We start from the raw sequence: 18,578 nt of genomic DNA on the forward strand, positions 1-18,578 counted from the left end.
TCTTTTAGACCTTTACTGGCCAGCCACGCTGTGGAGTAGTTAGATGCATGTGATGGAGCATTGTCCTGCATGAAAATCATGTTTTTTCTTGAATGATACTGACTTCTTCCTGTACCACTGCTTGAAGAAGTTGTCTTCCAGAAACTGGCAGTAGGTCTGGGTGTTGAGCTTCACTCCATCCTCAACCCGAAAAGGTCCCACAAGTTAATCTTTGATGATACCAGCCCATACCAGTACCCCACCTCCACCTTGCTGGCGTCTGAGTCGGAGTGGAGCTCTCTGCCTTTTACTGATCCAGCCTCTGGCCCATCAAGAGTCACTCTCATTTCATCAGTCCATAAACCCTTTGAAAAATCAGTCTTCAGATATTTCTTGGCCCAGTCTTGACGTTTTATCTTATGTTTCTTGTTCAAAGGTGGTTGTTTTCCAGGCTTCCTTACCTTGACCATGTCCATGAGTATGGCACACCTTGTGCTTTTTGATACTCCAGTAACGTTGCAGCTCTGAAATATGGCTAAACTGGTGGCAAATGGCATCTTGGCAGCTTCACGCTTGATTTTCCTCAATTCATGGGCAGTTATTTTGCGCCTTTTTTGCTGAACACGCTTCTTGCGACCCTGTTGGCTATTTGCCATGAAACGCTTGATTGTTCGGTGATCACGCTTCAAACGTTTGGCAATTTCAAGACTGCTGCATGCCTCTGCAAGACATCTCACAATTTTGGACTTTTCAGAGCCCGTCAAATCTCACTTCTGACCCATTTTGCCAAAGGAAAGGAAGTTGCCTAATAATTAAGCACCCCTTTTATAGGGTGTTGATGTCATTACACCGCACCCCTCCTCATTACAGAGAGGCACATCACCTGATTTACTTAATTGGTAGTTGGCTCTCAAGCCTATATAGCTTGGAGTAGGACATGTATAAAAAGTATCATGTGACCAAAAAACGGATTTTTGTGTACTCACCGTAAAATCGTTTTCTCTTAGCCATCATTGGGGGACACAGGACCATGGGGTGTTATGCTGCCTATCCATAGGAGGACACTAAGTAGATGCAAAAAGCATTCGCTCCTCCTCTGCAGTATACACCCTCTGGCCGGGCCAGGCAACCTCAGTTTTAGTACACAAGCAGTAGAAGAAAAAAATAGTAAAAACTTATCTCAACGGAGGAACATGAGAAAAAAGAGTCATAACCAAATAAGGTACTGAGAGAACCAAGGCCCAACAGGGCAACAGGGTGGGTGCTGTGTCCCCCAATGATGGCTAAGAGAAAACGATTTTACGGTGAGTACACAAAAATCCGTTTTTCTCTGACGCCTCATTGGGAGACATAGGACCATGGGACGTCCTAAAGCAGTCCATGGGTGGGAAAAATAAAAGAAGACAACACAACCCAAGGACTAGGAACCAGTCCCAGACAGCCTGGAGCGCCTACTGAGAGAGGTGCTCTACTGCCGTTTGCAGAATTTTCCTACCCAGATTTGCCTCAGCTGAAACCTGGGTATGGACTCTGTAATGCTTTGAAAAAGAATGTAGGCTAGACCAGTCGCAGCCTTACACACCTGTTCCACTGAAGCCTGATGCCGAATGGCCCACGAAGAGCGAACTGCTCCCGTAGAATGAGCCTGCAGCCCACTAGGAATGGGCTTGAGTTGCAAGCGGTAACTTCCTGGATCGCAGAGCGAATCCAGCGACCTAGAGTTGCCTTTGAAGCTGCCTGTCCCTTCTTAGGCCCATCAGGAATGACGAACAAAGAGTCCGTTTTCCTAAAGGGGGCTGTCCTGGATATGTAATATCTGAGAGCTCTGACGAGGTCTAACGAATGCAGAGACCTTTCCACCCTATGAACCGGGTGTGGACAAAAGGAAGGCAGAACAATGTCCTCGTTCAAATGAAACGGGGTAGGAACCTTTGGAAGAAAATCCAGAAGGGGGCACAGAACCACCTTGTCCTGGTGAAATATCAGAAAAGGCTCGCGGCAAGAGAGTGCTGCCAGCTCCGAAACCCGTCTGATGGGCGTAATTGCCACCAGGAATGTTACCTTCCAGGACAGAAGAGCAAGGGAGGATTCCTTGAGAGGTTCAAAGGGAGATCTCTGGAGACCGTCCAGAGCGAGATTGAGGTCCCATGGGTCCAGCGGCCGTTTGTACAGGGGAACTAGATGGGAAATGCCCTGGAGGAAGGTCTTGACTTGCGGTTTTTGAGCCAGGCGGCATTGGTAGAAGATTGAGAGCGCTGAGACCTGCCCTTTAAGGGAACTGAGAGCCAACCCCGCTTGCAAGCCAGACTGCAGAAAGTCGAGAATTTTGGGGATGGCCAGAGGCATAGGTTGGACGTTAGTTTCCCTGCACCATGAAAAGAAGATTTTCCACGTACGGTGGTAAATGCGGGATGAAGCAGGCTTTTGGGCGCTGATCATGGTGGAGATAACCGCGGGGGAGAATCCCGCTCTTGTTAATACCCAGGTCTCAATGGCCATGCCGTCAGCTTCAGGGCTCTGGAGTTCTGATGGGAAATGGGCCCTTGGGTCAGCAAGTCTGGGATGTCTGGAAGGCGCCACGGTACGTCTGCGAGCATTTGTACTAATTCTGCGTACCAGGCGCGCCTGGGCCAGTCCGGTGCTATCGGTATCACCGGGTCTCCCTCTGCCTTGATCTTCCTGATTACCCGCGGCAGCAGGGGTAGAGGTGGAAATATGTAAGGTAGGCGGAAGTGGTGCCAGGAGCAGACTAGAGCATCCGCGCCGATGGACTGCGGGTCGTGTGACCTGGCTATGAACGCGGGTACCTTTGCGTTCAACCTTGAGGCCATTAGATCCTTGTCTAGTGTGCCCCAGCGAGTGCAGATGTGTAGAAACACTTCTGGGTGGAGAGACCATTCTCCGGCGGCCAGTCCTTGGCGACTTAGAAAGTCTGCTGCCCAGTTCTCTACCCCCGGTATGTGTACCGCTGATATCACTGACCCCGTCGATTCAGCCCAGCTGAGGTTCTTGTGTGCCTCGAGATAAGCCACTTTGCTGCGGGTGACCTCCTGCCGATTGTTATAGGCTACAGCTGTTGCATTGTCCGATTGGAATCGAATCTGACGACCCGCTAGCAGAGGGCAGAACGCCCTGAGCGCGAGGAAGATCGCATGGATTTCCAGGATGTTTATGGGTAGGGAAGTCTCCTGGGGCATCCAACGTCCTAGAGAAGTGTGGTGCCGGTACACTGCTCCCCAGCCTAGGAGGCTGGCATCCGTGGTCAGGACCAGCCAGTTTACTGGGAGAAAAGATCTCCCCTTCGATAGGGATGAGGACCAAAGCCACCAGCGGAGTGCATACCTGACTGAAGGCGTCAGGTGAAGATGTTTGTCCAGGAAGAAGGGGCTCTTGTCCCAGGCAGCTAGAAGGGCTAGCTGCAGTGGGCAGAGGTGCAATTGAGCAAAAGGTACTGCCTCCATAGCCGCCACCATCCTGCCGAGCACCTTCATGCTGAAACGAATAGAGTGAGATGAAGGATGTAGAAGGCAGCGTACCGCTTGTCGAAGAGCGATCGCCTTGTCCTGAGGGAGATAGATCAAGCCCCGACGGGTGTCCAGGGACATGCCCAGGAAGGTGATGAATCGTGCTGGGACCGGGGATGATTTGTCTAGATTCAGTAGCCACCCTAAGCGGGATAGGGTGTTCACGGTGATCTGTACGCTGGTTGAGCAGTCGCGGAAGGAGGGGGCCTTGATGAGGAGGTCGTCCAAGTAAGGGAGAACGACTACTCCCCTGGCGTGAAGGACGCTCATGGCGGCTGCCATGACTTTGGTGAAGACCCTTGGTGCGGTGGCAAGGCCGATGGGTAGGGCTACGAATTGAAAATGGGAGTCCTGAACTGCGAAGCGGAGGAACTTTTGGTGATCTGGAGCGATGGGTATGTGCAGGTACGCGTCCTTGATATCTATGGAGGCGAGGAATTCCCCTTCGACCATGGATGCAATAATGAACCTTAGGGACTCCATTCTGAATCTCCGTACATGCACATGTTTGTTCAGGTGTTTGAGGTCCAGGATGGGTCGAACTGACCCATCCTTTTTGGGGACCACAAAGAGGTTGGAATAAAACCCCCTGAACTTCTTGTCGTCCGGGACGGGTATTATCACTCCTGCTGTTTGGAGCGAGTGGATTGCTGAGAAAAAGGCCTCGCGTCGTTTTCGAGTCTTTGGGGGGTTTGAGAGAAGGAACCGACTCTGGGGTCTGGTCCGAAATTCTATGTGGTAACCGGAAGACACAAGGTCTTGCACCCATTTGTCGTCTGAGGCGGCAGCCCAGATGTGTTGAAAGAGCCGCAGTCGACCTCCTACAATGAGTGTGTCTTCCGGGGCGCCAAAGGAGTCATGAGGGGGGAAAATGTCGTGGACGAGTCTCCCTAGTCCTGGACTGTTTCGGTCTAGGCTGCCAAGACGAAGTGGGTTTCGGGGAGAGCTGAGAAGGTCGGTCCCTGCGTAGTCCGCGGCTAGTGGCGGGGGCAGAACGGGATGTCGACCAACCAAATGAGTTCCGAAAGCAGCGGAACGAGGACTGTGAATGTCTGGTGAAGGTCGTCCGGGCTTCAGCTGGGGAAGAGAGGTACTTTTTCCTTCCGTGGCGTCAGAAATGAGCTTGTCCAGACGTTCGCCAAACAATCGGTCTGGAAAAAAGGGAAGGCCCGTGAGAGACTTCTTGGAAGCAGAGTCCGCTCGCCATTGTCGGAGCCAGAGAGCTCTACGGATGGCTATGGTATTTGAGGCGGCAAAAGCTGTGCAGGTAGCAGCATCAATGGAGGCCTGCATGAGTTACTCCGCCGCTGCGGCAATTTGAGCTGTTACCTCTGTGAAGGTATGAGGGAACTGGGATTCCTCAAGCGAAGTGTTAAGGGATTCTGCCCAGACCGAGATCGCCTTTGCGACCCACACAGAGGCAAAGGAGGGCGAGAGGGAGGAACCCGCAGCCTCAAAGGCAGAGCGGGCGAGGTGCTCCACCTGTCTGTCTGTCGGGTCCTTGATGGAGGAACCATCGGGTAAAGACAGGAGCGCTTTTGTGGCAAGGCGGGAGACTGGGGGGTCGACCGAGGGCGGATCGGCCCAGCCCTTAGGGGCAGGTGAGGCAAAAGGGTACCGGGACTCCATGAGTTTACGGTTACCGAAGCGCCTGTCAGGTTTCTCCCTTTGCTTTGTGAGGATATCCTGAAACTCTGGGTGATCAGCGAAAACCTTTTGGGGTTTCCTTGCCCTCTCAAAGGAGACCACGTGGTCAGTGGTAGTGGATGGGGGATCCTCCACATGCAGAGTTTGGTTGATTGCTGCTATAAGGGAGTCTATTGAAGTTTGATCATCTGGGGAGGGTGAAACCAAGGAATCCTCCTGGTACAAACAGCATTCTCCCTCCTCCAGCTCTTCAGAAGCCGTGGAGCGTGTGGGAGAGCCTGCCCTGTGTGCTCCCGAGGGACAGAAATGGGGGCCATGAGAGAGTGCTGGAGACACCCGGCCGTGTGCTCTTTTCCTCATCCCTGCAACCGGTGAAGCATGGGCCCGGATTACCTCAGAAGAATCCTCCATAGGGGTATCCTCAGGCTGCGTTCCGTCCAGAGGCCCAGAAGGGTGTGGAGGACGACATTGCATAGCCAGCACCAGGTTCTGTGACAGTTTTTCCATGGATTGGGACAGAAACTGTGCCCATTCCGGTGGGCTGGGAGCCCTAGGCTCTGGGCTGACGGTTGCGGCGGTGGTGGCGGGGGGGCCTTGGGGGGCTACAGGGGCACAGGACTCACAGAGAGAGGAGGTGTGTTTACGTGGTAGCTCAGCGTGGCAGGCAGTGCAGGCTGAATAATAGACTATGTGAGCCTTAGCACTCTTAGTACCCTTAGAGTTCTGCATGTTCCTAATAGGAGTATGCCAGGAGGGGGAGCAATGATCTGCAGAGCTACAAGTGAAGCAGTAGGAAGCAAGGATTGTATTTGCTTCGGTGTACCTCACCAGAATCAGCCAATGGCCCTGCGTCCTCAGGAAGGAGTCTCTGTGGAGATCTTCGCGCGTTTTCCTGGGGGGTGGGGCTTAGCGCTAAAAGAGCGCCAAGAAGAAGTCCGTGTACCCCCTGCTGTCGGCAGCAAAAAACGGTGGGAAGGGAGCTTCTGTGAGGTTTTTCTCCCCCTTCCCCCTCCCTCCAGTCAGCACACAGCTACCAGTAGATTATCTCTGCAGGAGTCCCTGCAATCAGCAAGGGACTCCCCCTCCTCCAGCCAGCACGCAGCTAGAGGGAATAAACACTGAGTTTATGAGCCCTGGGAGCCCTTCCCCCTCCACTGTTAGATTATCTCTGCAGGATTCCCTGCAATCAGTAAGGGACTTTCCCCTCCTCCAGCCAGCACACAGCTATGGTGGGAATAAAGACTGTAAATTCAGCAGTCCTGGGAGCCTTCCCTGCACCATCTTTCTCCCTTTGTCTGGGAAACCAGTCAGGGGGGATCTCACCTTAACACTACCTCAGTCCAGGCAGTGGGAATAGCAGAGTCAGCCTGCTGTGTCCGGCCACACAGGTGCAATGTATCAAATCAGAGCCTGCAAAGAGGGGCTGAGGAATTGTGCCTCTGCCCTGGGCTCTGGAAAAATCGGTGTCTGGGGGACCAGTCGTCCAGTAAAAGGCAGCCCAGGATCCAGCGTCGCAGGAGGGGGTACGTGGAGGCAACACTCCGCGTTCCCGCCCATTGATGGTATTGGGAGATCGGTCCCTAATGGAAACCGTCGCCCTCAAAAAATAACAAAACCTTGAAAGGATGTGCCTCCTACAAACACTAAGCTAAAACTGAGGTTGCCTGGCCCGGCCAGGGGGTGTATACTGCAGAGGAGGAGCTAATGTCTTTTGCATCTACTTACTGTCCTCCTATGGATAGGCAGCATAAGACCCATGGTCCTGTGTCCCCCAATGAGGCGTCAGAGAAATACTCATTTGCCTAATAATTCTGCACACAGCGTAGACTGAAAAATACAATGATCCATCTAAAAAAGGAAAAACATGAAAATGGAATATGCATAACTGCGATGAATAATAGGAGTATAAGACACGTTTAGCCATTGTATTGATCAATGCAAAGCTTTTCATCATTCCCCTATACATTGTGACTAGTGCAACTCTTTATTCTATTGTCTGGGCAAAATCCTGTCCGATGACAATACATTCTTGTTTAATCAGTGCTCAGTTTTTCACACAATTTCTGTGGTTTTTTTTCATCCTCCAGCTTTTTGGGGATTGACCACAGATTCTCACTGGGATTGAGATCTGGGGAGTTTCCTGATCATGATCCAAAATTTAATTTTTTTTCTCACTGAGCCAGTTAGTTATCACTTTTGCCTTGTGACATGGTCTTCATCATACTGGAAAAAGCATTGCGAATCACTAACTGCTCCTTGATAGTTGGGAGAAGTTGCTCTTGTGAATGTTTAGATCCTATTTTTCATTCATAGCACTGTTCTTGTGCAAAATTGTAATGAGCCCTCGCCATGGATAAAAAAAAAAAAAAAAAAGTAACCCCACACATGAATGGTCTCAGGAGGCTTTAGGCTATGTCCGCACGTTGCTTTTTACCTGCTTTTTACCTGCTTTTTTGCTGCTTTTTCAACTGCAGCGTTTAATGTCAAAATGGTTGTGTTCTGCTTTTCAAGCAAAGTCTATGGGAATTTGGGTTTCTTGTCCGCACTATGCAGTTCAAACTGCAGCCTTTTTGTTGCAGAACTTTGGTCAAAAACTCAGCTTTGCAGTGCAAAACCCAAATGGCAAAAACAATTGACATGTCAGTTGTTTTTGCCATTTGGGTTTTGCACTGCAAAGCTGAGTTTTTGACCAAAGTTCTGCAACAAAAAGGCTGCAGTTTGAACTGCATAGTGCGGACAAGAAACCCAAATTCCCATAGACTTTGCTTGAAAAGCAGAACACAACCATTTTGGTATTAAACGCTGCAGTTGAAAAAGCAGCAAAAAAGCAGGTAAAAAGCAACGTGCGGACATAGCCTTACTGTTGGCAGACACAGTAAACCATGACACATGGTGGTGCTCACCTTTCTTCTACGGAATCATTCTTCCAGATGTCCCAACCCTAAGTTCCCTGCAGATCCTCAGTCTGTCCTTTAGTTTTTTTTTTTTTGGTGGAGAACAGTGCCCACACACCAGGACAGCTTGAAAAAGCCTTTGCCTGAGCATGCAGATGCACCAAAACGCACCTGCTGCAATTCCTGAGCAAGCTCTGCACTGGTGTTTAATTAAGAACATAGCTGAATCCTCTTTAGGAGGAGACAGTCTTGGCACTTGTTGGCCTCTCTTGGGTGCCCTGAACCACGCTCTGTGAAGCAGGCTTTTAGCATTAAATGGGTTGAACACTACTCAGTCAACCCCTTCTCAATCACCATAGACCCCCAATGGAAATTAAGTACAGCTATACTCCACTCCGGTTTGAGAATTGATCCAGCAATGTCCGAGCCTGCTCTCCCGGGGCCCAGGTGACAAAACACTACCGTGGAACCAATTAGCAGCTTATAACCTATGTGGAACTGACCACTAGAAGAAGGAAGAGCTGCTGCTCGATGCCGCCTTCGATGTCCGTAACGTCTGAAGGAAGTGGGAGGGAAGCAGCTTCTAGTTGGCTGCAGGGCTTGTGATTAAGTTCACTTTTTTTCCACGATTTTGCTGTTTTTTTTTTTTCAGGCAGAGTCCCCCTAAGAAATATGTGTGCACATATTCTTTAGGTATGTGCACACTGAGGTTTTCTGTGCTTTGTTTTCAGAGTGAAACTCCATGTTTTTGACGAGTTTGGGGATTTATTTTTTGCAGGATTTGGAGTTTCCACAGTTTCTGCTCCAAAAACTCTGCATATAGCCTTAAAGTGAGGAGACATTAAAGGCAGCTGGTTTTTGCTATGTAGTCAACAGCACCATGAGGTGTGGACAGAGACCCTGATTCCAATGATGTATCACTTAGTTTACAGAGTGCAGCAGTTATGATAAAATCAGTTTTCTCAGCTGCAGATATAGCAGAGCTCAGTTGAGTGGTGTATAACCCACCCACACCATATCTTTCTGTGTACATTGCATAGTGACAGAAAGCTGCTAATCAGTGCTTGGACTAGGAGGTTAAGTTGTCCTGTAGTGATAATCTCCTGATAATGAAACACATTGCATTGAAACAGCAAGACCGTCCAGTAAGGGACAGATCACTAATTAGTGTGTCTGCTATGACATTATGGTGCTCGCAGATTACATAGTAAAAACCTGCTGACAGATTCCCTCATGTAAATTTTTTCAAAAGATAAGGAGAAATCTATACATTCAAAAGAAGTCTTAAAAACATAATTATAGTGTTTTATCAGCATAATACAGAGATTAGAGAGGACAATAGATAGTCCATTGAATAAACCTAGTTTCTTTTAGCAGACCAAGGAAAATATGCGACACGCTGTAGAAGTAAGTTGCAGTCAAGGGATCCAGTTATCTGATTAATGCTGCCCGACTTGTGTCTCAGCCAACTATTCCTGGAGTAGTTTCTCCTGCTACTTCTCCCAATCTACTGTGTAGATGAACAGGTCTCTGCCTATAAACACATAGGTAGAGATGTTTTCAAAAGGGATAGGAGGGGGCAGATGGCACCGGGTAACTACAGGCCCAGTCACATACAACGACTTACCAGCGATTCCGACGATACGACCTGATAAGGATCGCTGGGAGGTCGCTGGTGAGATGTCACAGTCAGACCTTACCAACGACGCAGTAACGATCAGCGACCTGTATAATGATCTCGGCGGGCGTTGGGACTGTGTTAGGAGGTCGTTGGTAGGCGTCAAACAGCGATGCGTCCTGTCCAGCAGGACATAGCCTTTGAACAAAATGGTCTGGACCATTCGGCATCGACTGGCGACCTCACAGCAGGGGCCTGATCGCTGGTAGGTGTCACACATAACAAGATCGCGGCTACATCACAGAAACTGACTCAGCAACAATCTCGTTAGCCATCTCGTTGTGTGTGACGGGGCCTTAAGTCAGCCAAGGCACCTAGTCTCTGGACGGCTTTTCAAAGTATTTTCTCTCTCAATTATCGAGGTGATCAGCGCAAACCCCACATTAACGTTTTTCTTTTTTCTGTAACTGCCATATTGTTGTTTTCTGTACTATGTGTATAAATGCTTTTAAAACGTTGCCCATAAGGATTCAGACCGTAGCAGAGCTATTTGTTTTGCTTTTTTTGGCAAGGTCTCTGCTTAAAGGGAACCTGTCAGGTCCAATATTGCACCCAGAACCACGAGCAGTTTTGGGTGTCTATTGCTAATTCCTGCCTGCCTGTCCCTGTATACACTAGCATAGATAAAGAGATCTATAGAAAAAGTATGTCTAAAGATGCTTTATGAGCGAGGGGACTAGTCACAAGGGCGTTAGTTCCCACTCTCATTCCACCCACAGGGTCGTGCTAACATGCTACTCATAGCCCATTGCCTCGCTTCAGTGGTGACGCACGTACCAGTGTCTGCTGATCAGAATGCTCGGCACCTCCGGTCATTAGCACTATAAAGCCGGGTGTATGTGTCCCAGCTTCAGAGAGGTGACCAGAAGTGTTGGGGACTACGGATCACATGCACTGACCCTAATCCCAGTGTTCTGAAGCTGGGGCAGTGGACACAGGTATGTGGGTCGCCGCTGATGATACAAGGTGATTAGCATTGAATAGCAAGTTAGCACGCCCCTGTGTGTGCTTACATGCTAAGAGGGTGGAATGCGCCAGGAACTAACGCCCTTGGGACTAGTCCCTGCGCTCATTACCATATCATAAAGGATGGAATGAGCCAGGAACTAACGCCCTTGGGACTAATTCCTGCGCTCATTACCATATCATAAAGGATCTTTACAAATACTTTTACTAAAGATCTCTTTATCTAGGTTACTAGATACAGGGATGGTTAGGCAGGGATTAGCAAGATACTCCCAGAACTGCTCGTGGTTCTGGGTGCATATTGCACCTGACAGGTTCCCTTTAAGTCAATGAACTTAATGATCGGGGAAATGCCCCACCGCTGCACATTTCACCATCACACAAATAACTATAGAATCCGACTACAACCATTAAGAAATTTATTTTACAGCAGACAATTTTCCAGGAAACTGCCAGTGATGAAGTATACAAAGGGGTTAAGATTGGTTGTAAATAGTCTTTTTAACATCTCCTATTTATTTCAAAACTTAAATTAATTTGCGATATAATTTAAAACCGGATTCCCTTGTCATAACTTGAAGTAAAAAGCCAAGTAATAACACGACAAGGACCATAAGTAATCTTAGTCTCTATTCTCCATTTTATTTCGCGTTCTTCCAGAAGTTACGTCGCTCCTTTTCTAGTAGAGTTTTGCAAGTCTCTAAAAGAAAGAAGCAGCTGCTATATGAGGCATCCTCTGTTGATAAAAGGCAAAAATGGTTGGCTACATGTTGTTGAATCCCATCATCCCTTTCATGTTGCCGGCTGCTCCTTGTTGAAACTGTCTCATCATAGACTGGAGACCGGCCATTCCTCCTGGAAATCACAAAAAGAAAATTAAATCAGCTTTGTTATGCAGCCAAGGGAGAGCCCAAATGTAAGATCAGGAATACAAGGGGTAGGTAGACCGGGACGATAGAGATTAGAGGATAGAGATTAGAGGATAGAGATTAGAGGATAGAGATATACATATATACACATACACATACATATATACACATACATATATATACATACATACATACATACATACATACATACATATATATATTTCCACACAATTTAAAAATTAGATATCCTGGCAAGAAAAAAAAAACAAAAACACAAAAACAAGGAAACCTAACATTTTCTACACGTTTCTAACCATTGTGTCTGAACGTTTCTTAGTCATAGCCTATGGTCTGCACGGCGGCTCAGCGGCTGACCGTGTACAGCGGCCAGCACGGCGGCTGACCGTGTACAGCGGCCAGCACGGCGGCTCAGCGGTTAGCCCTGATTCTTTACAGCACTGGGGTCTTGGGTTCAAATCTCACAAAGGACAACATCTGCAAGGAGTTTTTCCTCCAGGGTCTCTGGTTTACTCCCACACTTATATTGGATTTCGATTGCTTGCCCCGATGGGGACAGTGATGACCACATCTTAAAAGCACGGCGTTATATATGCAAAGAATAATAATAAAAATATGTAGCAGCCTAAAACCAGGATTTTTTTTTTTTTTTTTTTTTTTTTTAATACTACACACAATACCCATCCTAGTAGACAGTAGCAGTTTCCATCCAATGAACGAAGTTTCCCAAACTTAGCCACCACCTCTTGTAATAAATGCACCCCAATGGGTAACTGCTTTGCACAGTTCTAGCTCCTCTGCCCCTATACACCAGTTAGTCAAACCAAAAGGTAGCACTTACCCATGTGTTGTAAAACCCTGGGGTCCATCATCTTTGCCATTTGCTGATTTAGTTTTGCCATTTGTGAAGGATTTACATTCTTTGACATGTCACCACCTGAAAGTTAAGACCATATAATTATTTATGAGGCAATGCCACAGAGTAATGTACAATATATTGAAAGGCTTTTGTTTTTTTAAATTAAAAATTACAGTGGGTAATATGCAGATACAAGAAAAGACACTATAATCACTGGGAATTCTACTTCTACGACATCCTGACCCTCGGCTAATCAGTGGCGGTCGCGGTCAGGGAACTGGTCTCTGACGTCTTCACGATACAGATACAAATAATTTTAAAAAAGTTCTCGATCTATTGGCAAATTTAGAATACTACGTGTGATCGGTTTAAATTCACATATTACACGTCTGATTGTCACACACCTTTGAAGAGTCCTTTGATGCCGCCCATTTTCTTCACCATTTGTGCAAACTTTGTGTATTGTGCTAAGAGCTCCTGTACGTCCCGTGTAGATACTCCGGACCCCCTGGCCACTCTCTGAATTCTCCCAGGTTGCTTGCTGAAGAGTTTGGCACCGTCTGTGTTATCGAGTTCTACAGAGAACAAAACCAATTTACAGGTGAGGCCCAAAAACCCCCATTACAAGCTTTCTATGTCAATTAGCACAACATAGCAACGGGCTCAGGCTGAACAGGAGTACACATCGCGGGCTGCATTTTGAACACACACCCCCCCCCCCCCCCATCACATGACAAATTACGTCACACCTGGAAGGAGCCCATACATTCTAGCATCTACCCTTACTTTTTGTGCACGATCTAGATGCACGCAGCTCCGGAAATGAATGCACGACCCGGAAGCAGCTTACCGCCATGACACGGAGTTTTGGCAAGTACACCGTGCGCACCCCTATCCCTTCCACCAACATTTTTAATCTTTTGGTCCCTATAGACTTATATGGGCACCGGATTCGGGTCTTTTTTTTTTTTTTTTAAATGAGCAGGGACTAACCGTTCCAGTTTTTTTTTTTTTTTGCAAGTCCGCCCAGCTCTACCAACGACACAACTACAACTAGCAGCGCTGTATCGTCATCGGGTCTGCAAAACATATATCGGTTATTTAAAGGGGCTTCCAAGTCTATGATATGGATGGTCTATTCTTAGGATAGGTCATCAATACCTGATGTGACACCCCACACCCCCATAGATTAGCCAACAAACAATGTATGAAAATCCACAGCTCTGATCACTGTACGACGGCCGTACACAGGAGCTGCACCTTAGCTTTCACTGAAGTGAATGGGAGCGGAGCTGCAGTCCCCATGGACGGCTGAACTGTTCTAGTAGCCTCGGGACCTGCTAACGGCTGATCAGTGTGGGGAGTTCTAGATGTCAGACCCTCACCAGGTTAATATTGATGACTTATACTAGGGATATGCCATCAGAGTCCTAGACAAGATTGTAACGCCACAACACAGCGGCCTAGACATTGCTACTGTACTTCCTAAGAGCCGAAGTTACAGGGGTAATGTCGGATGGTAACCCTTGTGGATATCCCCCATGAGGGCTTACAGGGATTCTATGGGTTCCATCACCTTGGTGCACTGGGTTCATTTAGGGCGGCTCGATGGCTCAGTGGTTAGCACTGCAGTCTTGCAGCGCTGCGGTCCTGGGTTCAAATCCCACCATGGACAACACCTGCAAGGAGTTTGTATGTTCTCCCCGTGTTTGCGTGGGTTTCCTCCGGGTTCTCTGGTTTCCTCCCACACTCCAAAGACATGCTGATAGGGACTCTACAGTGTGAGCCCCAATGGGGACAGTGTTGCCAATGTATGTAAAGTGCTGTGGAATTAATAGCGCTATATAAATGAATAAATATATTTAAAAAATGGTAGTCTTGGAGGAGACGATCTCTTTAATTAGATTAGTGTGATGTAGGTTCATGTGCATAGTCGTGCTCAACCCTAGAACCTAACCTTACCCTGATCGTTCATACTGTCCATTATGGTCATAAGTTTCTTAAGTCGTGCCATTGATTCTTGTTCATTGCCCTTGCTCATGAAATCTTGTCCAAAACCGGGAATCATGCCCTATGAACAAATAAAAAAAAAAAAAAAAAAAAGAATGATTTATGGAAGCATAACCAAACACAAAGCAGCCACAAAAAGGAGTACTGTGATCCATTCTACACAATGCTTAACACACAAGAAGACAAAAGTGACCACCAGCCACACTGCATGTAGCAGCACAGGAACAACGCACTTACCAAAATCTGACTAAAGGGACCCATTTTCATGATATTTTGAAACTGTTCATACATGTCTCGAAGGGTGAACTGACCTTAGAATATAAAAGTAAAAGCAAGGATTATTAAACTTTCTGCAAAAAGGTTTAGACCCCCCCTCCCCCATAGATAAATATTACACCCCCACTGCCCACAGATCCGGACAGTCAGGATTAGTTTACATGTCGCTTACCGTGCTTCAATTTTTCTATCAGCGCCTCATTGTCATCCAACTTCAGCTCATTCACCTTATCGATCAGACCTTCAATATCTCCCATCCCTGTCAGAAAAAAAAAAAGAATAATTAAAAAAGTCAAGTCAATGGAACAAAATTAAAAGAAGGGAATTTTGTTTACTTACCGTAAATTCCTTTTCTTCTAGCTCCTATTGGGAGACCCAGACAATTGGGTGTATAGCTTCTGCCTCCGGAGGCCACACAAAGTATTACACTTAAAAGTGTAACCCCTCCCCTCTGCTATACACCCTCCCGTGCATCACGGGCTCCTCAGTTTTGGTGCAAAAGCAGGAAGGAGGAAACTTATAAATTGGCCTAAGATAAATTCAATCCGAAGGATGTTCGGAGAACTGAAACCATGGACCAAAAGAACAACAGCCCGAAGGGAACAGGGGCGGGTGCTGGGTCTCCCAATAGGAGCTAGAAGAAAAGGAATTTACGGTAAGTAAACAAAATTCCCTTCTTCTTTGTCACTCCATTGGCAGACCCAGACAATTGGGATGTCCAAAAGCAATCCCTGGGTGGGTAAAAGAATACCTCGATAAAAAAGAGCCGAAAAACGGCCCCCTCTTACAGGTGGGCAACTGCCGCCTGAAGGACTCGCCTACCTAGGCTGGCATCGGCCGAATCATCGGCATGCACCTGATAGTGTTTCGTGAAAGTGTGCAGACTCGACCAGGTAGCCGCCTGACACACCTGCCGAGCCGTAGTCTGGTGTCGCAATGCTCAGGACACCGACGGCTCTGGTAGAATGGGCCTTCAGCTCTGCAGGAATCGGAAGCCCAAAAGAACGGTATGCTTCAAGAATCGGTTCCTTGATTCACCGAGCCAAGGTTGACTTGAAAACCTGAAATCCCTTACTCTGGTCCGCGATAAGGACAAGAGCGCATCAGACCGGCGCAGGGGCGCCGTGCGAGAAATGTAGAGCCGGAGTGCTCTCACCAGATCTAATAAATGCAAATCCTTTTCACATTGGTGAACTGGATGCGGACCCAAGAGGGTAAGACGAAACGGGGAGACCTTAGGGAGAAAGGCCGGGACCGGACGTAGAACCACCCTATCCTGGTGAAACACCAGGAAGGTGGCTTTGCATGACAGCTCTGCCAGCTGAGATACTCGTCTGAGTGATGTGACTGCCACTAGGAAGGCCACCCTTTGCGAAAGAAGGTGGGCAAGGCAAACGGCCAGGGAGTAAAACCCTGATCAGAGCACCAGGATAAGAAGATCCTCCAAGTCCTGTGATAGATCTTGGCGGACGTTGGTTTCCTGGCCTGTCTCATGGTGGCAATGACATCTGGAGATATCCCTGATGACGCTAGGAGCCACCGCACAGTGAGGATTAGGGCCGTAGAATTCCGAAGGAAATATGGCCCTTGAGGCAGCAAGTCCGGTCGGTCAGGGAGTGCCCACGGTTGACCCACCGTGAGGTGCCACAGATCCGGGAGCCACGATCACCTCGGCCAGTCTGGAGCAACGAGGATGGCGTGGCGACAGTCTGACCTGATCTTGCGTAACACTCTGGGCAGTAGTGCCAGAGGAGGAAATACATAAGGTAGTCGAAACTGCGACCAGTCGTGAACTAGCGCGTCTGCCGCCAGAGCTCTGTGATCCTTGGACCGAGCCCTGAATGCCGCGACTTTGTTGTAGTGCTGAGACGCCATTAGATCGACGTCCGGCGTTCCCCAACGGCAACAGATCTCTAGAACACATGCGGGTGAAGACCATTCCCCTGTGTCCATGCCCTGGCGACTGAGAAAATTCTGCTTCCCAGTTTTCTACGCCCGGGATGTGAACTGCGGAGAAGTTGGAGGCTGTGGCTTCCGCCCACAGCCGCATCTGCCGAACTGCTCGGAAGGCTTGACGACTGCGTGTGCCGCCCTGGTGGTTGATGTACGCAACTGCCTTGGCGTTGTCCGACTGAATTCGGATCTGCCTGCCGTCCAGCTACCGCTGGAACACCTTTAGGGCTAAATCCACTGCCCTTATCTCCAGAACATTTAACCGAGGGGAGGACTCTGTCGGAGTCCAGGTTCCCTGAGCCGAGTGGTGGAGGAAGACCGCTCCCCACCCTGACAGACTCGCGTCCGTCGTGACCCCAGCCCCGGCTGGGGGCCGGAAGGATTTTCCTTCGCCCAGGAAGTGGAAAGAAAACACCACTGAAGAGAGGTTTTGCTGCAAGGGAAAGAGAGACGTTCTTGTCTAGGGACGTCGACCTCCTGTCCCATTTGCGGTGTCCGAAAGAATCGGACGCAGACGAAACTGCGCAAGGGAACTGCCTCCCTTGCTGTCACCACCTTCCTGGGACAGTGCATGAGGCGCCTCAAGGGGTGACTGGGCCGAAGGAGAGATTGCACCCCTGTCTGTGGTGAACGCTGACTATGCAGCGGAAGCTTCACTATCGCTGAGAGAGTATAAAACTCCATCCCGAGATAAGTCAGTGATTGGGTCGGTGTCAGCTTTGACCCTGGAATTTTTGATGATCTACCCGAACCCCTGGAGAGTCTCCAGAGCAATGGCCAGGTTGTGTTGACATGCCACCTAGGAGGGTGCCTTCCATTCACGTAGCCACATGGCCCTGCAAACTGCCACTGAATTGGTGGATGCTACCGCTGTACGGCTCGCAGAGTCCAGGAACGGCGTTCATGGCGTAGAACGAAAAAACCTACGCCTGAGAAGTGAAGGACACAACCTGCGTGGCAGAGTTATGTGCAACCGCAATAATCTCAGCCGGAGAAGCTGAGATAGCTTGGAGTGCCCTCACGGCTGCGAAGGCTGGAGCAAAAGATGCGACTATGGCTTCATAGATGGATTTCATCATAAGCGTTATTTGCCTGTCAGTGGCATTCGTGAGAGATGGACATCTGCCCCTAATACTACGGATCTAGCCGCCAGCCTAGAGACTGGAGGAACCACCCTGTGACACTGAGCCCAACCGTTAAGCACGTCAGGGGGGAAAAGGGTAACGAGTGTCAATAAGGCGCTTAGTAAGCGCTTGTCCGTCAAGTTCTGTGCTACTGGACGGCCACTCTGGAGTTAGAGTGATCGAAACACGCACTCCTGATGAAGTCGGGGAAGGTTCCCAGCGGCCCGCTTAGCCTATCAGAGGCCGCGGTCCGTGACGGAGTTCTCACCGTGGGATCTGGGTGTTACCCCAGGATGTTGTACCGACTCAGAGGGACCCGGGAGTGATGAACTCACAGCTCCCTGGCCCTGTGGTATCGGTCTGGACTGCAAGGCTCCAGTATCTTAGCAGACCCCCTGTCCATAGACAGAGTCCTGTGATGTGAAAGCTATTCAGAGATTTGCTGATTTCATCATGGAAACTCTGTCGCTGTCATCTGTGCAGTGCCCGTAATATAGCCGCACAAGAGGTACCGGTTGTAAAATAAGCCAGTGCCTTGGCACCCTTACTCTTTAAGAGCAGACAACAGCATGTCGTCCGCAGAGTAATCAGTGAGGGTATACAGCCAAAAACAAATAATGCTGCCGAACAGTGAGATCATATACCATATAAATAAACATATATATATATATACACATTATTATTATTAATATATATATATATATATATATATATATATATATATATATATATATATATATATATATATATATATATATATATATATATATATATATATATA

The 18,578-nt window shown here is 48.4% G+C and overlaps 1 protein-coding gene across 1 annotated transcript in view; it reads right to left on the reverse strand.

Annotated features, from left to right (window-relative positions):
* Positions 1-11,090: 11,090 nt before the first annotated feature.
* Positions 11,091-18,578, reverse strand: part of SRP54 (signal recognition particle 54) — a 77,747-nt gene continuing 70,259 nt past the window's right edge. Inside the window, exons 11-16 of the mRNA XM_075330570.1 lie at positions 14,893-14,979; positions 14,682-14,755; positions 14,397-14,505; positions 12,839-13,009; positions 12,417-12,512; positions 11,091-11,543 (exon numbers count right to left, since the gene is read on the reverse strand). Of these exons, the coding sequence (XP_075186685.1) occupies positions 11,452-11,543; positions 12,417-12,512; positions 12,839-13,009; positions 14,397-14,505; positions 14,682-14,755; positions 14,893-14,979 (629 nt within the window). The 3' untranslated portion in view covers positions 11,091-11,451. The remainder of the gene's footprint in view (positions 11,544-12,416; positions 12,513-12,838; positions 13,010-14,396; positions 14,506-14,681; positions 14,756-14,892; positions 14,980-18,578) is intronic.

This window comes from Anomaloglossus baeobatrachus, chromosome 12 (genome assembly GCF_048569485.1).
Source record: "Anomaloglossus baeobatrachus isolate aAnoBae1 chromosome 12, aAnoBae1.hap1, whole genome shotgun sequence".
NCBI classification, from domain to species: Eukaryota; Metazoa; Chordata; class Amphibia; order Anura; family Aromobatidae; genus Anomaloglossus; species Anomaloglossus baeobatrachus.